We start from the raw sequence: 20,452 nt of genomic DNA, 5'->3' as shown, positions 1-20,452 counted from the left end.
TGCAAGGATTTTGTCTTAACAAAATAAGGTAGGCATGGATGGTTTGGAAATTGAAACTGTGAAAAAAATCAGGAAATGGAAGCAGCAGATTTCTCCAGAAGGAAATAAAAAGTCAGTAATGAAGGAAAGAACCAACACATTTAGACATTGACTGTCTTCTGCAGACAGTTGGTGAGTTATTAAAACATGGAGAAGGGAATGTCATATTTCGAAAGAAAAGTTTCTACTCATGGGGCCTGAAAAAGAAAACTGAATCAGTACTGTCTTAGGTATAACTTGCCCTGATGGGTCAGGCTGGAGCCCCATCTAGAGGGAGATCCTCAGCTCCCTCTGGGATCCACTGCAATATCTGCAGAGGTTTGCAAGGGAGGCGTGGAAGCGTTAGTACCCCATGTTTGCTAGCCCTAGTCTAAACCAATCTAAATCGAGTAGGCCTAAGGTTGACTGGTGAGCAAAATGCAAGCTGAGCATTCACTTTGCAGCTCCCTGAGAGCACAAGGTCTGTACAGCTTTGAGAACCACGTGGTATTTAGTCTCTCCTGGTGTGCAGGGGCCTGGAGCTCTCCTCCCCCACTGATGACTCTGGGTTTTCTACTAAACTCAATGGGGTGCTGAACCTTCTGCCAGAGTGAGGACAGGAAAGGGGGTGGTGTTACCAAGCAGCAGCAAATTTGCAGAGTTTGCTCTCTGGCAGGGTAATTTGGGGGCGGAAGGTGGGTGGGCCACCTGGAATCAGCAATCAGCAGCAGACTGTCTACAGTTCAAAGCTATCTCCCCCAACTCATAATTTTTGGATAAATAACTCCATTATGGATTGCACGTGCCCAAGAACAAGATCAAACTAAAAAAGCGTATCGTACTCTGTAATGCATTAATTCCTCATGTCTCTGAATTTGCAGGGTTAGGGGAAGGAGGGACAAACCTATACTTAACCACCTCCTTTCCCCAACTATTCTATGAGCCCTCTTCTTGACTTCACACAAATCCTTCCTTGCTATTTTTATCTCCTTCTGCCTCCCACATCTAAAGGAAAAAGAAAGTGCTGCTGAAGAGAACCAATTATCAAGGAGCCCCAGCTGGCTGCTCAGGCACACCTGGACATTTCTCATCCCCGCCTGTCAACTCTGACCTCAACCCTAAGAAAGCTAGTACTACTGTTCCCATTTTACAGACTGGAGAACTGAGGCTTAGAGTTAAGTAGCTTGGACAGGACACACAGAACTCATGGCCTGTGCTCTTCCTACTTGCCCTTGGTTTTCAAAGGATGAGCTGGAGATGTGGTTTGGGAGCAGAGCTATCCATCCAATCTACTCCTGTAGCAGAGTGCTTCCCATAATGATGAGGAGGCCAAGATCACATGGGCGAGCAAGGCATGCATGAGTCGGAATGGGAATTTAGCTTTGACTCACTCCAGAGAAAAATCCCTGAAATGCTGCAGAACGAAGTGTGTATGAAAACAAACCTCCTCAGGGCAAGCAAGGCAACGAGCCCTGGCTCCCCGAAAGACCAAAGGTAAACGGAGCAACACACAAGAAAGGAAAAGGTCTGTGTTCCATGGAAGCTATGGAAGCCACAGGTCTCCCAGTGTCTGCTGAGCATGGCTAAAGTGACTCCCTGTGTGTGCCAGAAGGAAAGAGATTCCCACACCAGAGACCCTGGGAGGAGGGAGGGAGACAGATCACAGCTTCAGAAAACCAAAGGAAGGAAAGGTGGGTTTCGGGGATGGGGAATGTCAGTGTGGGTCTCCTACAAGCAACACTGGTTGTACTATCTGGTGAAATAATTTGGAGAGCAAGGAGGTTTATTTTCCAGGTAGGTGCCAGCCTTCAGGGCAGCTTCCTGATGAAGGACCACACTTGAAATGATTTAGTAAGGCTTCTAGAATTACTGTAATGGAAAAGTTGTGAACATGTTTCTCCAGTTTGATGCCTAGGCTAATTAATTATTGATCTTGGGTCTAAATGTCTTTTGAGTATTTGGGCCACCTAAATATCAGTATTAATGATTCTTAAAAATGTGGATAGGAGGTGGTAGCACACACCTTTAATCCCAGCACTCAGGAGGCAGAGGCAAGCAGAGCTCTGTGAGTTCAAGGCCAGCCTGGGCTACAGAGTTCCAGGACAGGCTCCAAAGCTACACACAGAGAAACCCTGTCTCAAAAAACAAAACAAACAAACAAAACTATGCTTCTAGGCTCTGCAGACAGTTCTGAGGACATTGAGATTGTCTCTGAATGTCATGTGCAGTCTGAGTGTTCATTAGCCATGAACTCATGCGTCTCTCTCAGAGGCCCCATGAGGTAGTATGAGAGTCGTCAGTGCTTATGAGACAAAGAAGCCAAAGATAGACTTTGGAACCTGCCAAGGTGACTAGTTGAGTGGTGACTCATTTGCACAATTGTGACATTATTGCAATAACTGTGCACACATTTTTCTTTGGTTACCTTGAAGAAAACTCCATTCAGTAAAATTCAACTGCATATTGAGTTCTGCTTTTGCCATACTTTAAAAAGGGATCTTAAAGTTCAGTGTTACTTTATTCTTTAAGAACAAAGCATGGGGCCTGAGAGATGGCTTAGCAGTTAAGAGCACTAGCTGCTCTTCCCGAGGACCCAGGTTCAATTCCCAGTACCCATGTGGAGTTACTGTCTGTAATTCCAGTTCTAGGGGACCCAACAACCTCACACAAACATGCATGCAAAACACCAGTGCACATAAAATAAAAATAAATAGACCTTTTAAAAAAAGAGAACCAAGCTGTCACCTTGTAACGTAGGGTAACAGAGGTGTTCGTCTGCTCAGACTTTGCAAAGAGCAGAATGGAAATGACAGTGCACTGACTGTCTCCCAGTGTGCTTGCCGTTCCCACTCCAGAGCTCAAGCACTGGAGTCCCAGACAGGTGTCAACACTTTGCCTGAAGAGCAGAGCTAGCAAGCTGAGCTCAGGGGAGTCGTGTTTCTCACCAGACCACTGTTCCCTCAGTGGCAAGTGTGGTTTCCATGTGTGTTAGAAGAAAGATCAATCTCATCTGTCCAGAATAGAGAAACTGGACTGAAAAGTTCCTCAAATCAGATTGGGTGAAGAAGGAAAGTCCAAGGAAGGCAGGAGATGCTGAGCCCCTAACTCCAGCCGTGAGCTGGAAATGCCTTCTACACATGTCAGGGCATGAAGACATAGCATGCTCTCAGGGCAGGACTAGAAATGTGGAAGCACATCACCACTCTCAAAAGGGAGAAAAATAAAACAAAAAATGCCAGATAGTGATGAGAAAGCCAATGGCTGCAAAGCACCAATGGCAGTCAGATACTGCTACCAGGAATCTGTGTGCACCAGTCCTTGAGCCATTAATAAGCAGCTCCCCATCCCACTAAGGCTGGACAATGGAATGCCAAATGAGATTTGCCCCTGACAGAGGCCTGTGAGAGTCAGAATCCAAATCACCCCAGGGCTGAATTATGATCTTGAGTTTTCAGGTGAGGAGATATGCCCTCCATAACAGTCCTAGGACTCATCTAAAGAGACATAGGAAGAACCCAGTGGCCAGGCCAGCTCAAATCCATGCCTTCCTTCTGTTACATTGCAGCTGTCTGTTAGTGACCCAAATTCTCAAGCCAAGTATTTAAACAAAAGAACTTCCAGAAGGCACATGGAAATGAAGGCAGTAGCCTCAGGTACCATGGTAACTACTCCCACCTGTCTCCTTTTCCCAGGGCCTTTGGACACTTAATGTCTCCCAAGTACAGCTTTATGACTTCTAACATCGTAACTAGTTGGAGGAAGTACATGAGGGCCAGCATGAGGGCACAGTGGGGTGAGTCATCACTGACTGAACAGAAGAGAACAAGATGAGGATGAGTGTAGAAGTAGAGAGCAGCGACATCCCACACTGCTCCGTCCTTGGCCTGGTCCCATTCCCTTTTGTTGACTCACAAGTATTTAATTGAATGGCAATGATTCATAAAGCTCTGTGTCAAATGCAGGAGATTCGGGGTGAAGAACAAAATCTGTCATGTATTCCCCTGAAGAAGGGTTGCTTACACCAACTTTGAGGCAGTTAGTCTTCAACTGTGCGTGTCTCAACATTTGCCTCAGCTGCAGAAAGCTCAGTTGTTCAAGGTCATGTCTTACCATGGCTCTTAAGAGTATCGATGATATTGTAGTATAGCAGTTTCTCCTTAGTCAAACACATTACCTGAAAGCCTAATCCAAGCTCCAGAGTTCAACACAGCTGCTGTTGGATGCACAAAATCATTTATCTCTCTCTATCCACAGCATCTCACAAGTGTTGAACTCAAGGTCAGTTGGCAAAAGGAGGGACATTATATTTGTACAACCACAATCAAGGATAAAAATCAAAACACATGTTCAACAATGAATACCCTGCTTGAAGAAGCAGTGAGTATTCCTTTGGCCAGTAGTGGTGGTGCATACTTTAATCCCCCCATTCAGGTCTTTTTGAGTTTGAGGCCAGCCTGGTTTACATAGTGATATACAGTGAGACCTTATCTCAGATAAAATGACCAAAAAAACAATGAAGACAGAGGAATCACTCCTATTGCTGGAGAGATGCACACTGACCACACAAGGTACCCGAGAAGAATGTTGTTTCTATTCAACTTGATGGCAGCTAACATGCAGCATAGCATCACTGGTCTTTAAAAATTGATGACTAGACATTTTTGAAAGAACCTCCTTTCACATGGTTCCTAATGGACTCCCCCAACTAATCTGGGACCATTTATGATGCAGTGGCAGAAGCTGCCAATGTCGTCCTAATTATCATTTGTTAATCTATCTTTTAGTAACAGAACCAGAATTTTATACTGTCACATGTCTTTCCAGAAGACTACCCAGACAACCCAGACTTCCTTGCAGTCAATCTGTCCAAGGAGTCGAATTATTGTTAGGATCTCAGTGGTAGTGATGTGTACTTTCCATTTTCTTTCTCCTCCTTCTCAAAGTCTAAATATGAAAGTGCTTGATGATGCAAGGCAGCAACAGCCCAGGAAGGCAGAGCAAGATGCAGAAAGGTCCTAGACTTTTGAGTGACACTTGGGAGTAGGACTCTCTAGCCTTCTGAACTGTCTAGCAGTTTTGATCTTAATGTGGGAGAGAGATAAAACCTTTCTATTGTTTAAAGCCTTGTTATTTTATCTCTGGTGAAGCACCTCAACCCCAGTGCTCTACCTTATACAGATACGAGATCCAAAACAAGCATGGGTAATTTTCATTGCCTGCCTGTTACTGTATTACCAGGAGACTACATCAGAAAAAGAACAGGGATGAATACCCCTCACCTAGGAGTCAATCCCTGTATCGTCCCTGCATCACATACTCTATTTTAATCAAGGGCCAAGATGAGATCTGGATTAAAAATACAATATTTGTTTAATGATACCAATGGATTTTGCTACTCACTAAAACTCTAGTTTTCACCAGATTTCCAAGCAAGGCGGCGGGTTAGAAGCTGCTCCTCCATAACCTACTTGAGAAGAGCTGGTGAAGGAGAGACTAGACCCTGTTCCAAACAGAAGAAGAGAACTGGAAATTCACAGAATAGGTGAAGCTTGCTGAGAAGCAGGTACACATGGAATAGGAGCTAAGCTGGGGACAGCTTCGGTAGCTGCGCTCCCCGGTGGAGGAGAGGAAGCAGAAGGCTCATTTAAAAGGTAAGCCAGGTGACCCTGGAGAAAAGAGGCTGGCAGTCCAACCCCCAGGAGAAGCCTCAAATCTACTTGCAGGTTTCAGTGAGGTAGTGATTCCAAAACAAAGGTCAGCAGTGGAGAGGGAACAGAGTATCAGGTTGGACGAAGATGTACCACGCGACTTGGGCACACATCCATTTGGACCCAGTGGGTCCCACCTTGCCTAGATTCAGTGAGCTTTTAGCTATCTTTCTGGGACCTGCACAGAAAGCCCATTTTCCTATGCAGCCATCCATTCAATCAGGTGGACTCGCCTCTTCCATCTCCCCATGCAATTTCCAAATACCCACTCAATTCATTATGCCCTACAGAGAAGGGATATAAACTTGTTTCTGACATTTAGATAGCTTTTCTTACAATTAAAAGAAAAAAAAATCAGTGACTCAGTAAGTGGAAGGTGGTGAGCAACATGTCAGCTGAAGAGTGAGAATGAAGTGAAAGGGGGCGTTATACCTCACACTTCCATGACTACAAATTGTAGGCCAGTATGTGAGTTTAAAATCCGTACCTTCCATTGAAGAGGAGAAAGAAACGTATTTCATGCTTTTGTTATGGTAGCAGGTGAAGACATGATGAAAAATTACTGAAAGTCCATTTGCAATGTGTGGGTTACTATCAGCAATCATTTTAATTGTCACCAACATATGGGATAAAACCCATTGTAGACACTAAGATTTGCTTTTTTTTTTTTTAAATTTATCCCAGAAAGGCAAAATTTTACTTTCAAAGGATAAACAATTACAATTGTTTAAAAAAGTTTAGTTGAGATATTTCTAGAAGCCCCTAGAAAGTGGTTCAGCATTTACTAATGACCCTGTTAAAGGGGACGGTCCCAGGAGAAGCCAAGAGAATCTTATTATGGGGCTTACATCTGTGTTCACAGCTATTCTTAGAAGACAGTGTTGGCATTTTTCAAACCCTAGGGAGAAAATACTTGAAATATTAGCACTCAGAACTCAGCAACTGAAGAAATTCAGTAGCTAGGAATGGGGAACGGGAGCCTGGGTCATGGGAGAAGACAATTAGAATAATACAAGTAAGGCAACAGCTGTACATGAGGATTCTAAATTCCAAGAGTATTTAAAAAAATTGAGGATAAAATATAATGAAGAATCTGAGTTTTAGAAATCTAGTGAGATTTTATTTATTTACTATGGTTTTGGAACATCACAAGGGGAAGTATTTTTAAAAGCAATTTCCTTGGCTTTTATGTACTTTCATGAAGACAGAAACTAAGATGTGTTTTTAAAACACCACTAGTGAACCTGTGAAGTTCATATTCTTTTTAAATTAAGTCTCCTCTGGAAGTAAGTCTGAAAGACTTTTTACTTATTTTTTGTTTGCTTGATGATTATTAGAAAAATAAAAGAAAGCACAATTTCATACGCTTTTACTAGTTTGGAAGGCGCAGGAACTGCAGTTAGAAGAGGGTAAGAGTGAGTTACTCAGGGGATGCAGAGCTCACCGGATTGAACACATGCGGCTTTTAGAACATGTGACGGAACACAGCTCTCTGCCCAACCTCACCAAAGCTTAACATAAGGACTCCACTCACCACGGGTGATGGGGAAAGTGCAATGTTGCCTATTGAAGCCTTCAGCTCATCTACAGTGGCAGCATTCTTAAGGACATCCTTCGATTGCAATGGTTTAATCTTGATGTTGAATTTCTTGTGCGATTCTTCTTCCTCTTCGGATTCACTTGAAGAATAAAAGTGCTTTCCTTTGGTAGGTAGAACACAGTTAAAGACACTTAGCTCTTTCTTCTGCTGAGAGTTATTGGTGAGGACAAGACAAGAATGGCTACAGGTAGACACAGCAAAAGTAACTTCAGATGGCAGGACACCAAAGCCAAATAGAATCGAAGGAGGAAAAGCTTAGGGTTATTCACGAACCTGACCATGAACTCTGAGGAGCACGGGTCAAGATCCTACATTTTTTCCTTTCTTTTTCTTTTCTTTTCTTTTTCTTTTCTTTTCTTTCTTTCTTTCTTTCTTTCTTTCTTTCTTTCTTTCTTTTTTTTTTTTTTTTGTTTTTTTTTTTGTGGCCGGTGAACTTTGTGTGTCACACCCAGGTCATAGACAGGAACTCATAAACTTGTCCCCAGATATTGGAGGCTACTTTAAGGGACACCTATAGTCCCCAGACACTGGAGGCTACTTTAAGGGACACCTATAGTCCCCAGACACTGGAGGACACTTTAAGGGACACCTATAGTCCCAAGACATTGTAGGCTACTTTAAGGGACACCTATAGTCCCCAGACACTGTAGGCTACTTTAAGGGACACCTACAAAGAGTCTTAAGTGCTTTGGATTTGGCCAGAATAAGGAAGGTTGCTTGAGTGTTTAGGGGGGACTTGGATGGTGAAGACAGTAAAGCTCTTTGCCATTCACTGTAAATGACACTGCCATATCGGGGATCAGCAGACAAGCCACGGTCACAAGTGTGCAGGCTGTTTGACTGCACATTTCCCTCTACGCTGCTGCTTTCTCTCTTTCTCTCAACTAGATCAAGGCACGTGCATGCGCATTAGCCATCAGGCTGTCCCTCTGGGCTGGTTCATCTCTGAGGCCAAGAATAGTAGCTTTGGTTACTTCACTACCTCTGGGAGACTTGAATTTAGCTTACTGGTTCCCGAGACAATATAAATTTACAAAATTTAAAAAGAAAGGATATAGCCTGGTTCCTCAGGTCTGATGCTGTAGCCCTCTTCATCCAGCTCAGGTGAGTTCTGTAAGACACAAATGCACATACATGTATACACATGCACACACACACATGCTTATGGGTAAAAGTAACACTTAAAGAGTAATTGAGAGGAAGTTAGGGGCACGTGAGAGGCTAGAGGCCGGAGAGGGAAGGGTGGGCATGATGTAAATACAATACTCCTGTTTCAAATTCTCAAAAAAAATTAAAAAAGATATAAATGCATGTCAAGTGGTTATTTCCCCCAAACAACAAAGACATTGTTTTGCTTCTAGAATCTTCTACTTCAAAATATAGACAAATTTCTTATTTTCAGGGGCTGAGGATTTAGCTTTTAGAAGTGAATGCTAAGCAGTCTTTGTTTATATCTGTGTTCAAGGATATGGTCCTTTGTTCAAGGACCCCAATGTGCTGTCTACAAGAGAGTATCAGGCCTTTCATACTTCAGGCTGTGCCAAGTAACACGGGTGATGGAAATGCAAACTATTTGACCCCAGGGAAATGAAAACATGTTCTCAGAGGCAAAAGTTATAAAGGAAAATAGCACAAGATAGCAATGTTAGGTATTAAAAATGAGGGGACAGCAGCCTTAGTTTGTAAGGATAAGGGGGACTGCTGAAGCCTTTCAGTGCAGATAGAGAGGGTAGGGTGGGGGTGGGATCTCTGCGCAGTGGTCGGAAGAGCTTGGGGCGAGATACCATGACAGGAACAGACACTGTGTGCCAGGTGGTGCAGGCTGAAGTCACAAGGAGACGGGACTGGGAAATAAGCTCTACGGTGGGGGTGGGGGCTGGTGTCTGGGCTACAGACCACTGGGGATTGTGTGCCAGGGTGGTGGTTTTGTCTTGCTAGGGCTGCTGAAGTTTCTTACAGTGGAGCATGTTGGGGACAGAATGGTAAGGTGACTGGAGGCAGGAGAAAGACTGACTCATTGAAAATATGCCTATCAACTCAGGCATGATTGCTAAGGTTGTGTGTGGCTCCAGTTTTGGTGATGGGATGGGCTGCACCAAGGACATTTGGAGGGACTGATTGTCAATTCTTGGTGATAGGAGGAAAGAGAGGAGGGAAGTTTCAAGAAGAGTCTAAAGTTTCTACCCTCCAGTCTGGGGAGACAGACTGCTAGATGAATCTAATAGCAAAAAGCTAACACTTTTAGGGAAAAGTTAGGGAAGATTGAAAGAAAAAAAGACAGTGTGCGTATTGGTGTTCCTATTTCACATCTTAGTTCCTATTATAAAAGTGTGACACAGTCTCATTCAATGACATGAAAACCCCACTGGGCAATAGTGAGCTCAATAACTGAAAGGATGGCATGTCAGCATCAGTTTGACGTGGTCTTGACTCCATGAGTTTTGAGACTGTATCCTCAGCGAAGATGAAGGAAGGACCATGTGTATTGCCCTGCTAAAGTTGGGATTGGAGGGGCAGCATGAGAGATCTCTGACGCAAAAAACAATTTACATATTCTATATGATTAGAAATCTGAGGGTAGTCCAGGTTGGATGAACAGGCTGCTCTGTTGTGGCGAGTGAAGCATATGGTAATGGTGCTAAGAATTATGGGGGGAGTTTAGATCTCAGCCGGGATCTACTTTCATTCCCTGAGAATCAACTGACTGTCCCTTGACCTGGGAAAAGTTCATACCACATAGCTGTCATCATGTAATCTAGGCTCAGCAGTTAACTTTTTTGCCTCCACATTCAAAGCTGTTTACAAAGAGAACCACCTAGATTTAATTTGAGAAAAAGTATTTTTGGATACAGCTGTGAGCTTGGTATGTTCCTGGAATGTGCAAGCAATTAGCCCAGGGTCCTCACAACAACGGTACTAGGTAAGCGCTACACGGACAGACTGTTATGGGTTGCATATACTTGGAGGGGCCAGGTCTTGAAGCCAGGTTAGATAGACTTTGGTGCTGTGAACCTCACTACATCCTAAACACAGCAGACATTTCCAAATGAAAGGTAGTTTTACACTTATTTCTGTGTCCTCTTATGTATCTAAGTGCCTAAATTAATTTTAAAGCTGTCCACACAAAAAAGTTCTTATACTTACATATCTTTCCCAATCAATCTCTGCATAAAATCCATTTGGTGCTCCATTGCTTTTTTTCTGTAATAAATTTGAAAATAAATTTAGAAGGGAAACATTTGAATGAAAAAAAAAACCCCAACAGAATGGGACAAAAAACACTCAAGTCTTAGCTGTACTTGGAATGAGCTATCAAATCCAGCACCGGAAAGACAGATTAGAGCATCCTACAGTAAAAAGCACAAGGGTGTAACTGTGTGGGAAATATGGTTGCCATGGCACTGAATGAGAAGCCTATGTCCATATTTCACAAGCCTGCAAACCAAGCCTAGTGGAATTCACAGCTAGCTGTGCAAATTTTACTCAATTACTAATGAACTTGTTGGGTTTACATTATGATCTAACTTTCTATATCTTGAGGATTAAAATCATACAAATGGATTTTAAATGGAAACCTTTGACCTCTGTGCTGCTGACATACAAATAGTTTCAATATACCCAGGGTGTTCAGCTGAATCATTAATTGCTTAAATTATTTTTACCCCTGACTCAATTGATAAAATACAAATGGAATCAGCTTTAGATCAGTTCATTAAGCTTCTAGTTACTAAAACTCAAGTTGCTATTCTTTCCAAGTGGCTCTTCTTATCAAATTATTAAAATAGAATTTGAAGATTAATGATGTTTTTCTCTTCTCATGTGCCCTGTGCCTCCACTAAGCACACACTATTGCAAGAAGATAGGAAACAAGCATGGCTCTGTGTCTTCCTTATCTAAGTTTTATTTTGGCTCACAGTAGAACTGTGACGTATGAGCACAAGTACTTGACCAAGTATGTGGCACCCTCCAGGAGGAAAGTAATAAGCTTCTCTAATTTTTTTGGACAAGAGCACAAATAAGGTTAGTGATGAAAGGTCCATTCAACAACATTCTTGCATTTAGCACACAGAGTGACACTAAGTCATTGAGCAACAGCAGACTTTGGAACAACACATATGGTGATACATGAGACATGAGGACAGGGCCTTTCATTTTGGAATCTCAAGTAAGGCCACTTGCACTACAGTGTAGCTGGCAGCCATCCAAGTCGACAAACAGGAGGAGGAAGCTTTTGGCATATGCACAGAGGATTTGTAGAAACCCCGAAGAGCCATCACCACCCTCTACTGCTTACTGGATGCTGCCTGGGATTCTAAGAAGAAGCTATGGCTCAGTGAGGGGTATACTTCACAGGTCATAGTGGTATGCCACAGACTATCACTGCATGAGAGTTCACCAAGCTTCGCACCCAGGAACACGGGGCCTATGATGACCACTCTCTTCCCCGTTCCTTACAAAGCTTACTTATATGCAGACATCATTTCAGTCTTCCTATAGGACTGCCTTCGTGAGGTATGAGCTCCAGTGGCAGTTTGCCCAATCTGTCAAAGGCCTTTAAAACCTGTCGTATTAGCTCTGCCTATGTGCATTATAAGGCTACTGTTGAGAACATGGTCAACAATGTGTCAGTACTCTCTCCTGGAAACAGGCCTGCCTCCTATTATAGATGTATAGTTCCTGCGTTACCAGTCTGTCTGTATACGCTTTTATTGCAAGATGCTTCAATTCCTTAGAAAGCATATGTAACAACCAAGTTCAACAGAAACTTTGACTTCTAACAATAGGGAATCAAATGAACTAAACTGACTCCAGAGACACAAGCCCATGGATACTGCCATCGGTGTAACACTGCCATCAATCTGCTATCTAGTTTCTAAATGATTCCTTCATACAAAGGATTGCTACTATAAACTCAATGAAATTAGGTAAGTTAATGAATCCACACTTTGTCTCGTTCTACAGCTTTCTTTTCTGCTAATATTCTCTGTGATTAAAATGCCTCAAATTGAAGATATTCTACATGTTCAGATAAATTATACATATACATATGTATATCTGTGTATAGATGTATTTTTTTCCTTGACAACATATATCCAACACTTGCATAAAGAATTCACTAAATTTCTAGATTTGGGCCTGCTAAATGTTTCCTTGTTTCTATGGAAACCAATGGAAGATTAAAACAAAGGAAAAGAAAACCCTAAGGGATTTTTGTTTGTTTGTTTGTTTTATGACAAGCATTTTAAAAACAAGTACTTAATTCAAACAGCAGACTGTAACAATACATTCTTTTTGTCAGATATTCAGCACTACACACACACACACACACACACACACACACTCAGACACATACACAAACACACACACATGCACACTCATATGCACACACATACACACACACATACACACACACAGACAGACACATACACAGACACACACAGACACATACACACATAGACACACAGTCACACACACATGCATACACATATGCACACACATACACATATGCACATACATATGCACACACACAAAACACACACACATACACACACAGACACACACATGTATGTACACACACACACAGACACACACACATACACACACATACACATACATACACATACATACACACACACAGATGCGTAGATGTGCATGTGCCCATGTAGCTTTATTAGAGGAATTGGCAACTTGTTCTCACTCGTGGTCATTTACTCTAATCACAAGTGAACACTACCAAGTTAAAGGTAAGCCAAGTTTTAACAGGGATTCTTCTGGCTAAGCACAAGGAAAAGTAGTTATTGTTTTTAAACATGGAACAAGGCACAGCTCATAGCTGGTGGCTGTGTCAGTTTTCAACAGGAGACTTCAGAGCAGGGAGGGATGTGGTGTAGAAACGTCACCAGACAGCTGGACCTAAGGCTGAAGGGAGCACCAGCTTCTCGCCGACACCTAAATAGTGATTTTTTTCTTTTTGGAATCTGAGCAATACTTTTTTTTTTTTTTCTTTTTTTTTTTCCGAGATAGGGTTTCTCTGTGTAGCTTTTAGTGCCTGTCCTGGATCTCACTCTGTAGATCAGGCTGGCCTCGAACTCACAGAAATACACCTGGCTCTGCCTCCCAAGTGCTGGGATTAAAGGCATGCACCAATACCGCCTGGCCTGAGTAATGTACTTTTTTTGCCCCCCTGTTGTTTCTCTTTTCTAAAATTGGACATCCATCCAGTATAATTTTTATAACCTGAGTATCTGTTTTTGAAGATGACTGACACTCATGAGGATACTCATCTTGTTTTAATAGGCATTTTACTTTTGTTTTCTTATCACCTATTTTCAGATACTGTTGCTAGATCAGTGGTTCTCAACCTGTGGGTCACGACCCATTTGGAGGAAGGTGAAGGACACTTTCACAGGGGTCACATATCAGGTATCCTGCATATCAGATATTTATATTATGCTTCATAACAGTAGCAAAATTACAGTTATGAAGTAGCAACAAAGTAATTTTATGGTTGGAGGTCACCACAACACTAGGAACCGTATTAAAGCGTTGTAGCATTAGGAAGGCTGAGAAGCATGGAGCTAGATCAATAACTATAGTGATGATTTTTCTCAATTGCACATTCAACAAAGTTTCCACTGTGAATGCTCCTGTTTTTGGTAAGGCCAGCCTACAGCTACACAATGATCTTAAAAATATGTGATGTACTGTCAAAATATTATCTTCTCCTAAGTAGATTTAAATCACTTTGTCAACAATTTTAGATGACAACACTGGCCACTAGAACGCCCCGTAAAGATGAAAATACCCTTTGTGTTGTTCTGTATGAAGACACCAAATAGGAGTAGCTACACAGTATTTGAAACCAAGTATGACCAAGGGGCTGAATTTTAATTAAATAGTTTCCTAGAGCCACACAGCTGTAATTAATACACAGTCTGGCCTCAAATTAGCATCCTTGACTCTAGATTTCTTGGTCAAGATCACTGGTTTCCACAAAGCAGGGTCCTGCCAAACTCCTGGTATTATTGCTATAGATGGAGTTTACTTTACCAAGAGCAATCCGACTCAAATTGTATGCTGATATTTATATTATAGTCAAAGTCACCTTTACAGGCAGCAGATTCTTTTTAAAAACCTGAAAAATGGAAATTTCTGTTCTTTGTCTAAGACAAAAGATAATGCAAGTCTTAGGCTTGATCATTCTTTAAAAGAATAGCTAGATATCAGCACATGAAGTCTGTATGGTTGATTTAAAACCTGGATCTGGGCAGTGAGTAAGTAATTTGCAGTTACCTTGTTGAATAAATAGTGCTATCATGCTTTCCAGATTTGAGGTGGGGATTTTACTCACTGTTTCTACAACCCCTCGGAAATTTTAAACTAAAATCTGTTTCCTTACCGAAGCTTTCTTTCCTCCTTCACGCGCACACTCTGCTTTGCTATGGTAGGGTGGCTCGTGTGGGCTGGGCTGCTGGAATTGATTGTGTTCATGTAGAAAAAAGTTGTTAAAGGATCTGTTTGTTCTTCAAGACACATATAAAGAATCACATGGAGTCAGCAAACATATCACAATAGAGACAACCTCTAGACCAAATTGTGCAGCCTACCAATCGTGGCAGGGATTGTAAGCAAAGAGCGGACTTTGGGGCCCATAATGAGGCTCTATTCAGCAGGCCAGTTTGACTAAGCCAAGAGAGAAAGGGAGAAGGTGGAAGATGAGCTGGGGCACCAGGGGCCATTTGGATCCTTATTCAGATGGTACTTAGCCTATAAATAGAAAACAGACACCAAGACAATACAGAAGAGAACTGGGAAACTTCTGATTGCATTTCTAATCTACGAATCAAAAGCATAGTCTTTTCCTCTTATTGAGGCCTTCCGAAAGGCCAACAGAGACCTACAGGGCACAGGGAGGACAGCTCCAGACCTGCGCCCTTTCCTGTCTGCATGTTTGGAGACAAGCAGAACAGTTCTCACAGCCAGGGACTCTGACCCTGGTACCCCAGTGTATTTGTGGAGAATCGGAACTGCTTAGGGAAAGTTCAAGACTACGGTGCACCAATTAGATTTTGTCTCTGGGTTCGAATGTGTTGTCACACACAGCTACCTGAGGTCTAGACATTGTGACAAACAGCTCTGCCAGGGATGGATGGGAACACACTCAGCTGGTGAGCAGCAGGACACAGCCACCTTCACACCATGCAGCCTCATCAGTGATGGGCTCCATCAGGTGCTGAGAAACTGAAATGACATATGGCTCCACTGAAGATCGGGCATGGACTTTTTGGGTACTGACTCCTTTATAAACACTAGCTGAGAACACCTGTGGCTGGTAGAATCATATTAGTGAACGTGCAAACACCAACCCCAGGCCTTAAGACAACAGCCAACGGTCTAGAAGCTGTCTCAACCATATCAAATGGTTTCAGTCCATGATCCAAGATCTTAAAAACTCATTTTGAGTTTAGAAAAAATTCAGGCTGAGATTTCTACATACCAATAACAGAGATAGTCCCTCTAGCCCATAGCATTGTGTCTCAGAATTTGGTGGCCAACCATTTGGGAGAAATTTGAATGTTTTTCAATAGAATTTGTAGCTGATTTATTATAATTTCAAATTATCCATGAAGTTGTATCTCCTCTTTTTTTTTTTTTTAGAGAAAATACACTTATGTTTGAGTGTGGCCTTTTCCAGAATAGGTCTTGTGTTATTTCTGGAAGAAATGAAATGAAATAATTCCTCTTTCTTATAAACACATTTATGGCACTTCTAACTAATAACAGAGAGCACACACTGCTAAGAATTGATTTTACAGGACTTGGGATGGTGTGAGGAAGGCTCAGAGAGACCTGCATGGCATTGGGCCAATGCCTGCAGCACACGTTTGTGGCCATCTTCAACATTAGGTACCATGGTACATAGTCCAGCAGATGTTTAAACTGGGGCTCCTCAGAAGAGCAGAGACCAGAGAGGTAGCAACGGGGCCTCAGAGACAATGAACAGGGGGTTGGAGAAAGAAAAAAAACAAAACAAAACCAGACAAGACTGAGAGAATGAGAAAAGCTAGGAGGAGCAGTCCAGTGAGGGCAGAGGAAATGACAGAGCCTGGCAAAGGCGTGGACAGAAAGACAGAAGGACCCAGGGAGAGGACCAAGCCGGAAGCGAAGAGAGGACACAGAAGCGGAGAGTACCTGAGACAGAGTTAAGGAGAGGGCTCTGAGCCAGAAGCAAGAGGTGAGGAGAAGCTGAGTCTTCTGGGCCTTTTTTTTCCCCTGCTGAATAGAGCCTTGATTATAGAGGTCCCCAAAGTCTGATCAATTTCATTCTATTTTTTAAAAAACATTTCATAGCAAGAATCACATGAATGCAAAAGGCACCCCAAAGCTGAAAACTCTTAAGTCAAATGCAGGAGAAAAACTCCCGCTATGGCTGCAATTAGCACCCCATTAGGTAGAATATTATAAGAAATAGTTTTTCAAAATATATATTTTTAACCGCTGGATTTATTTTAGTTCTCGCTTTGGCCCAGGGAGCTTAATGTGTGTCCATTTCCCCCTCAATAACAGCTGTTCTTTTGAACCTTCTGAATAGGCAGCTGATTAGATGGGAAGGAAGTAATTTTAGAAGCCAGGGTAGACTCCAACGGGGATTGGTCTAAGCTGGCATAGCCCAGACCTCTTTAAAAACCAAGAAATCTGGTGGCCAGCTAGGAGTCACTTCCTGCTAAATTGAAACCCGGTGGATGCATTTTTCGCCTTCAGGCTGTAAATTCAGGCATAAGTAGTTTCGAGACCACTCCCTATTTCTGAATTTAATATAGAAGATGTATTTGCAGCCCAGCTACTCAAGGGGAAGGTTTCCTTCAGTTTTATTGGGAAGCAGCTCCTTTATGACTGTGGTGCCGCTGGAGGAGAACATTTGCCCATGCTGAGTTTACGTCACTGAACCGGGGATGAAATAGCAGTCGACGGGAGCACCCCTTGTACAAGCTGTCTGGCTTTTGATCTACCATCTCTGCGGCTAGTCTGCTTGTGTGCTCTGGGGCTGGGTTTTAGGTGAGCGCAATATATAAAGTCTAACTTGTCGAAGACCACATTTATATCTCATGCACATTTACTGGAGAGAAATAAAATAGTTGGGCTTTTGAAAAGTCTTGCAAGGGAGAGGAGAGGAGGGAGGAAGAAGAGGAGGTTGAGGAGGAAGAGTAGGAGGGGAAGGGAGAAACTGGCCTTTAGGAAATTTAGGTATAGCATATATTGAGGTGCAAACTCACTAAAAATGGTCATTTAAATACTTACCATCCCATCTCGATCAGGGGAGCCTCTGTAACAGAAAAGAAATGATAGCTATTATGAAAATGAATCATTCCTGCTGCAGTGACTGAAGAACCACAGAAAGAACCGTTAGCCATTAATCTCCAGCTGCCCTGGGTTCCCTCGGCCTTAAACCCGACAAAGGAAACAAAAGCTACCAGCTGAGCGACATCTGAGTGTGGGGTAGATGCATGTGTGTCAAGCAGGGAAACTCTCATCAAGAACTGAAGTCCAAAGTCACAAACTGGCAGTGCTGGACCATGGTCCACATAGCTCATAAGAGTCTGAGCCATTCTTTTTAAAAGATTTATTCTATTTCAAATTACGTGTATATGTGCGTGTCTGTGTATGGGCATGTGCCAGTGTGAATGCAGGTGCCCCTAGAGGCCAGAGAGTCTGTCAGATCCCCTGGAGTTGGAGTTACAGACAGTTGTGAGCCATCTGACATTAGTGCTGGGAACTGAATTTGAGACTCAACTCTGAGCTGCTGAGCCAGCTCTCTAGTCCCCTCGGCCCATTCTTCTGGCTCTACTTAAAGGATCAGTCATAAAGCATGTATATAGACAATGTATACTCCTTTAGCTATGCCCTGTGAGTGATCCTGAATTGTCTTTTATGAGGTAAAGCTTTTTTTTTTTTTTTCTGGTAGCTTTCAACCAGTTTGAGAATCTGTACCTGCTTCCGTTATTTCTGTATTTACATCTCTTTCAATGACAGGACAGGAGATGGAAGTTGGAATTGTGTTAAGTGGCGCCCTCTGCTGCTGAATCCCAGGGTAGCGGTTCCGCGGTGGTGCCAGGCTGTGATGCGCGGCAAGCAAGGGCTTCAAAGTAAGGTGCGTCTGAAAGTTCAGACCTCACCATTTCTAAGTTCTGTCACTTTGAACTCATTATCTAACCTGATAGCACAAAGAGTGAACAGATACTAGTTCCTGACAGCTGCTAAGAACTCGAAAGTGTTTAATTTTAATTTCGTTTCTTGTCCGTTGACGTTTCTTCACTGGGAACACAAACTGCCCACTTGCAGCTACACTGTGTGGTAGAACAGTGTAAGCAAATTACTTTTGTTGCAGCAGAAAACTGGACTGGCTAAGTGAGGGAAGGCTTAGTGGTTTGAATGAGACGTTTCCACATAGTCTCGGTCGTTTGAATACTTAGTGGAGCTGTTGGGGTAGGTTTAGGAGGCGTGGTCTTGCTGCAGGAAGTATGTCTCCGAGGGCAGGGCTTTGAGGTTTACACCATTCCCAGTGCTCTCATAGTTTCCGTGCTTTTGGGTCAAGATGTAAACTCACAGTTTCCTGATCCTGTCACCTTTGCTCTGCCATCACAGACACTAGCTCTTTGGAATCATAAGCTCTTTCGTACATTGCCTTGGTCACGGCAATTTTGGAATGTCACTAATACAGAGGGGAAAGCCAGAGGGTAGCCACTGTTACGTAGCAACAAAGTTTTAATTCGCAGTCAGGAACTTAAAAGCTACACAATTAGCAAAGACTGGGATATGGGATCTTGTTTTGTTTTGAAAGATTTATTTATTTTTATTTTACGTGTATGGGTATTTTGGTTGCATGTACGTCTGTGCACCCTGTGCATGCCTGGTGCCTGTGGAAGCCAGATGAGGTTTTTGAATTCCTTGGAACTGGACTTACAGATATTGTGAATCTCCATGTGGGTGCTGGGAATTGAACCTAGGTCCTCTGGAAAAACAGCCAGTGCTCTTAGCCATTGAGCCATCCCTCCTTTCCTAGCCAGCCAAGTTGATGTCATTACTGAACGATGTGCAGAAATTCCTATAAAGTTGTTGGTTATTTTTCTGGTTTGTTGGATTAGTAAGTGTTCTTTTCTTTCTCCCCTGTTGGGGTTGGGGGTTTATTGGTTTACTGTGTGGTCGTGATGGATTCTCTCTTCCCTCTGTTTCTATCATAAACCTTACTCTTTCCTGTCCTCCTGTCAGGACTACTTTTTCTCACCCTTCGGATCACAGTCCTTTGAGTGTTTTCTTTGGTGCTGGTGTGGATGTCATGAATTGCCTTAGTGGTGCTTGTCTTCAAATGCCTTTACTTTTCCATCAGTTTCAAAAGAATGCTTTGCTAGATATAGCAGTCTCATTGGCTGTTATTTACTTTTGGGGTTTGAAACTATCATTCTATGCTTTCTTGGTTTTTAAAGGATCACCGATGAGAGACCTGGGGTTAATTTGTTGTGTTTGCCTTGTGAGGGTTAGTGGGTTTTTTTGTTGTTGTTTTTCTTTTTCTTTTTTCTTTTTTCAACATTTAGCGCGTGTGTGCAGAGACACACATACACACACTCTGTATTTTGGACATCTTGACAAGAAACGTTCTGCAAAATTTCTTTTCTGGTCATGTCCTCATATTCTACATTCCTCATGTTCAGATGTTCATTGCTCTAGACTTGTGAATTTTCTGCTATAACCCCATTGATTAGTTTGTCTATTGCTTTTTTTTTTAACCCCATGGAGTGTCCTGGACATGGGCAAGAGATCCTGGAAGTTTTGGTTGTATTTATTCATTTACTTTTCTTCCTGTATGTCTGACCTCATCCTCCAGACTTGGTAACCTTTGTTCATTAGTCCTTGTTTGTTGCTGACTCTTTTATTTCCAACATTTCTTTTGTTGGTTTGGTTTTTCTTCAAAATCTGAATTTTTCCTCTGTGTTTCTGAACTTTTCCTACATCCCACTGGCTATCATGAACTTGTCTAACAGTCTCGTGTAGGTCCTAAACTGATTTTCCTTCTTCACTCATCTGCTGTTTGAGGCTCCCTGTGGCAACTGTAGGAACCTGAGGTCTGGCA

The 20,452-nt window shown here is 42.5% G+C and overlaps 1 protein-coding gene across 1 annotated transcript in view; it reads right to left on the bottom strand.

Annotated features, from left to right (window-relative positions):
• Sgip1 (SH3GL interacting endocytic adaptor 1) overlaps window positions 1-20,452 on the bottom strand; it is a 205,400-nt gene that overhangs the window by 73,761 nt on the left and 111,187 nt on the right. Inside the window, exons 4-9 of the mRNA XM_059254587.1 lie at window positions 17,626-17,650; window positions 16,519-16,602; window positions 14,726-14,797; window positions 10,471-10,527; window positions 8,383-8,437; window positions 7,261-7,436 (exon numbers count right to left, since the gene is read on the bottom strand). Of these exons, the coding sequence (XP_059110570.1) occupies window positions 7,261-7,436; window positions 8,383-8,437; window positions 10,471-10,527; window positions 14,726-14,797; window positions 16,519-16,602; window positions 17,626-17,650 (469 nt within the window). The remainder of the gene's footprint in view (window positions 1-7,260; window positions 7,437-8,382; window positions 8,438-10,470; window positions 10,528-14,725; window positions 14,798-16,518; window positions 16,603-17,625; window positions 17,651-20,452) is intronic.

Source organism: Peromyscus eremicus, chromosome 2, assembly GCF_949786415.1.
Source record: "Peromyscus eremicus chromosome 2, PerEre_H2_v1, whole genome shotgun sequence".
Taxonomy (NCBI): Eukaryota; Metazoa; Chordata; class Mammalia; order Rodentia; family Cricetidae; genus Peromyscus; species Peromyscus eremicus.
The sequence above is the reverse complement of the archived record's forward strand: the minus strand, read 5'-3'. Positions and strand labels throughout refer to the sequence as shown.